The following is a 4,230-nucleotide window of genomic DNA, read 5'->3' as shown; positions in this document are numbered from 1 at the left end:
GAGAGGCAAATTTTGTAAAGCTGCAATTGGTCCAAGCAATAAGCATCACCATGTCAAATATTCTGCAGGAAATAAACAGGGCACTGGGCCTTGAGCCACTGACAAAGTATGGAAAATACTCATTTTAGTTGATAGTGCTAGACAAATAAAACCTGAATTCATGAAGAGCTTTGTAGCTTCTTTTACTTGGTTTCTCAAAGCTGAGAACATCCACAGTTAACTCAGAGCTGCTACAAGCCCTGGTCTACTTGATATTTTAAAAAGAATACCACGATAAATGGTCGGACGGCAATTTAAAGAAACAGAAAGATAGTTCCACAAACAATATTCCATTCCATAAACTTTAGAGCCTTTGTTGAATATAGGTCAAGATAGAATAGAATCCCCATTTACAACAATTCCTCGGTCTATTTGTTAGGTGCCAGTTTCCTTTTTTGCAGGACAGTGATGTCAACAATGTTAGGTGAAGTACCAAACAATCAACTAGATCATTTCCCAAAAATTCAAAGGTAGAACACTACAACATTTGATTTTGTTAGCATATTAAGCTTCTCTCCATCTTTGCGTAAGCCAGCAGGACATATGATGTCATGTACAGATGTAAGAGCAATACATCAAGACACAAGACACAGCATAATCTGAAGAGTGTCACCAGCACACCGCTAGTAGTTCTATTTGATTGTCACGAAACTCATAGCTACTGACGGAGGGCTTCAAATTCCTCTCTTGTCCACTTCCCTTCAATCGCAAAGCCAGTTTGGATTCATTTGCGATCATCAACTCATTCTTGGGATGCCATAACCATAGGCAACTTTGCTATCTGACATATGCTACCAGAGAGTTCTGTACTTCAGCTGTTGAACTTCTAAGGCAAATTTTTGTGCCTCTGAATTGCCACGGACAAATGTTTGATTCAGTAACACTCAAGTTTCTCCTTAAGGGCATCAAAGAGAAGAATATGACTGATGCCTCTTTGCAAAGGGCAAACTGAGTGATGCTTTTACGCAGGTCATTCCATCTTCTTGGAGAAAAATGCAGAGAACAGAACCCATAAGTTCAGTACTCCCTCTGTTCACTTTCATAAGACGTTTTAGACAGCTGAAATTGAACTGTTTTGGGTGTTGTCTTAAATGTCTAAACGGTCTTACAAAAGTGAACGGAGGGAGTATCTGTTTTAATGTTCAGACCTACTTGTTATCTGTAGATCGCCCATCTTTTAGGTCACGCAGGTACTGAACACGATGATCATCAATCCCTTTGACGAGAAACCATTTGATCATGGTAGTGCAGGTTACCTTGTCTGGTCTTATTTGCTCTTCCTTCATCATATTGAGAACATCCCACATCTCTGCCAAGCGCCCCACCCTCCCATATGCGTCCACCAAACAGTTGAAAAACACAATATCCAACGTGATATCTGAATTCTCAACAACTCTTAACACTGTCTCTATTTTCTTTACTTGGTCAGCCCTTCCATATGCTCTAATCAATGAACAGAGGGTGACACAGTTAGGTTTTATACGGTCTGATTTCATCAATCTAAAGATGTATTCCATCTGTTCAAGATCGCCGGCCCTTCCGAATGCATCAATAACTACGTTGTATGTGACTATTGTCCAAGAATAGTAATACTTCTGCATGTACTCCATCACTGCTCCCATCTTCTCATACATTTTGGCTTTACCATAGGAATCAAGTAAAATGTTGTAGGTCTTAATGTTTGGGGAGATACCAGATGCCTGGAACTTCTCGTAGCAGCTTTCCATTGTCTCAATCTGACCACTGCTACCGAAAGCTCTCAGAGTAGAATTCATTGTCCACACATCAGGCTTGCAGTCTTCAGACAACATCTCAAGAAGAGTTGACTCCATCTCAGCAAACCTTAAACGCAAATGATGAAACCTCATTAGCTTAATGCTTTCTGACGGAAATCATACCAGGAAAAACAGGAATTTTGAACACTAGGAAATGTATTTGGATGGCAACAATGAATTTTGTTTTCCTAAAGGTTGGACATATTTGAAGTTTTTTCCCCTGAACAAATATTTGAAGAAGTGACCCAACTGCTAAGCATAAACTATAAATTTCAGGATGATTTTAGTGCATCACTGATAATTACCAGAGTTGTCATGGCATATTAAATAGATATATAAGGAAATAACACCTTAAATTATCAGATTATATCAAAAGAATACGTTCTTATTGCCGATTACCTTCCTGCTTTCCCATGAGCATCAATGAGAGTATTATAAGTCACGGTGTTGGGGCGGATACCCGCGCGCGCCATATCCTCCAGCAAGTCCTTCACCTTGTCGAAGTCATAGGCGTGCAAGCAGGACTTGATGAGGATCGAGTATGTCTGCACATCGGGCCGGCAACCAGGGGTGGCCTTCATCTGATCAAGCAAGGAGAAAGCCCTGTCGAAGCTGCCGCTCCTGCTGTACGCGGAGACAAGGGCAGTGTACGACTCGAGGTTGGGGGCGCAGCCCTCGTCGACCATGGCCTGGAAGAGCTCGTGCGCCTTCCCCGGCTGCTTGCACTTGCCGAGCATGGTGATGAGCTTGATGTATATCCCGACGTACGGCCTGTACCACACCTGGTCCCGCATTAGCTCGAACACCTGGGCGTCAGTGGCCACGCAAGGTTAGGCAAAGCCGGCGACGGAGGAGCTGTGAGGCGGGAAGCGGGGAGGTGGGGTGGAGGTACCTTGAGGGCGGACTCCCAGCGGAGCGCGGCGACGCGGTCGTGGAGGGCCTCGAGGACGGTGCGGGGGAGGAGGCGGCGGGTGCCCTTGCCGGGCTCGCGCTTGTCGAGGACGGCCTTGGTGGCCTCGCGCCGGAGGATGATGGAGAGCGCCTTCCGGGAGGCGATCTTGCGGTTCACTTCCTCCTTCCGCTGCCGCTCGAACTCCTCCGCCGCGGCCTCCGCCTGTTCCTCCTCCCGCCGCCGCCTGCTTTCCCCCGCGCCCGCCGCGCCCCTGGCGCTCTGCTGCTGCTGCTGCTGCTCGCGCGGCGAGGCGGCCGCCGCTGGTGGCGGGACCGCGCGGCCGTGAAGACGGCGCGCGGACGTGCTGAGGGTGGGGGAGGGCGAGGGGAGCGTGGGGAAGGGGGACGCCACCGGCGCGGCGGCCATTGTGCGGCGAGGGGGGCCGGGGGAGGGAGCTGCGGTGTGGAGCGATGGAGATTTTTGCGGGGGACTGGATGAGACTGCGAGCAACGAACAGTGAGGAGAAGAGGCTCCGTGGACCGTTTGATGGAGGAGCAACGCCTGGGATGGGGTCTCCTGTACAGTAATCAGGACGCTCTCCCGAATTGCAGAACTGTTGTGCATACAGAGAACCCATTGGTTCAAAGTAATTTTCATGGGATATTTCAGAGGATTTGGACCCCTCATTCTTTTTCTACAGTTTGTTTGATTGGTAGGATTGCAATCCTCGTGAAGTTTTTCTTTGAGGCAAGTTAGAAGGCTTCTCTATAAATTATCCGCTAAACTGAGATTTTCATTATATTTCTTGGGTTACATCCTTATCAATATTTTCCTATAAATCTTCAGTGCTTCCGGCAGGAGCCATTCCAATCCCGTAGCACAACCTCAGTGCCGAACTCCTGGACCTGCACTCAGGTCTGACACCACACGTTGGCGAAGAATGGCACGACACGTAGAAAGACGAACGTGGACCACCCTCTCAGCACCTTCTGGAAAGCCCTCAACAACGAGGAAGGCAGTGTCCTCCTCGTTCTTGATTTGCACGTGGAACCGGCATGGCACCAGTTCAACTCACTGGCGGAGCTACAGTGGATTCCTTAGGCGGGCCAGCCTGAAGAAGAAAGCGTAGAAAGAGATGGACGAGGCCACTTGTGTAACATCCCAAATTTTCAATTTGGAATGTTATACATAGGTCATTCATGCATATAATATTTTATTGCATTTTGCTTTGCGATCCTTGAAATTCTAAGCAACTCAAGGACCCACGGAGAGAGTTGGGGATTTCACCGTTTTCATATTTGAATTTTCTCAAATATTGAAACAAGGATCATTTTGGTTTTAATGATTTTCCCTCCGAAAATATTTCATATCAAAATATATGAGAGGAGATAATATGACTTCTCCAAAATAAATGAAGTATTGGAGGACAAATACTAAAATCAAATAAATTATTTTATTTGCATTTTATTGCAATTTTATTCAAATTAGGAAAAATATGCGTTTTTCAAAATTGTATTAGAGTCC

General features: G+C 46.3%; 1 protein-coding gene across 1 annotated transcript; it reads right to left on the bottom strand.

Moving 5' to 3' along the window:
• Positions 1–313: 313 nt before the first annotated feature.
• Positions 314–3,249, bottom strand: LOC109766648 (uncharacterized). Its single transcript, XM_020325417.4, has 3 exons — positions 2,707–3,249; positions 2,214–2,620; positions 314–1,881 (listed from the first exon to the last, which is right to left on the bottom strand). The coding sequence occupies exons 1-3, from the start codon at positions 3,130–3,132 to the stop codon at positions 1,188–1,190; spliced, it is 1,527 nt and encodes a 508-aa protein (XP_020181006.3). The 5' UTR covers positions 3,133–3,249; the 3' UTR covers positions 314–1,187.
• Between the last annotated feature and the right edge of the window lie 981 nt (positions 3,250–4,230).

The sequence above is a fragment of the Aegilops tauschii genome, chromosome 7 (assembly GCF_002575655.3).
Source record: "Aegilops tauschii subsp. strangulata cultivar AL8/78 chromosome 7, Aet v6.0, whole genome shotgun sequence".
NCBI classification, from domain to species: Eukaryota; Viridiplantae; Streptophyta; class Magnoliopsida; order Poales; family Poaceae; genus Aegilops; species Aegilops tauschii.
The sequence above is the reverse complement of the archived record's forward strand: the minus strand, read 5'-3'. Positions and strand labels throughout refer to the sequence as shown.

Coding starts and splice junctions, on each gene's coding strand:
- LOC109766648 (XM_020325417.4), bottom strand. CDS start 3,132: ATGGCCGCCGCGCCGGTGGCGTCCCCCTTCCCCACGCTCCCCTCGCCC. Junction 2,621..2,706: donor GCTGGGAGTCCGCCCTCAAG/GTACCTCCACCC, acceptor ACTGACGCCCAG/GTGTTCGAGCTAATGCGGGA. Junction 1,882..2,213: donor GCTCATGGGAAAGCAGGAAG/GTAATCGGCAAT, acceptor TTTGCGTTTAAG/GTTTGCTGAGATGGAGTCAA.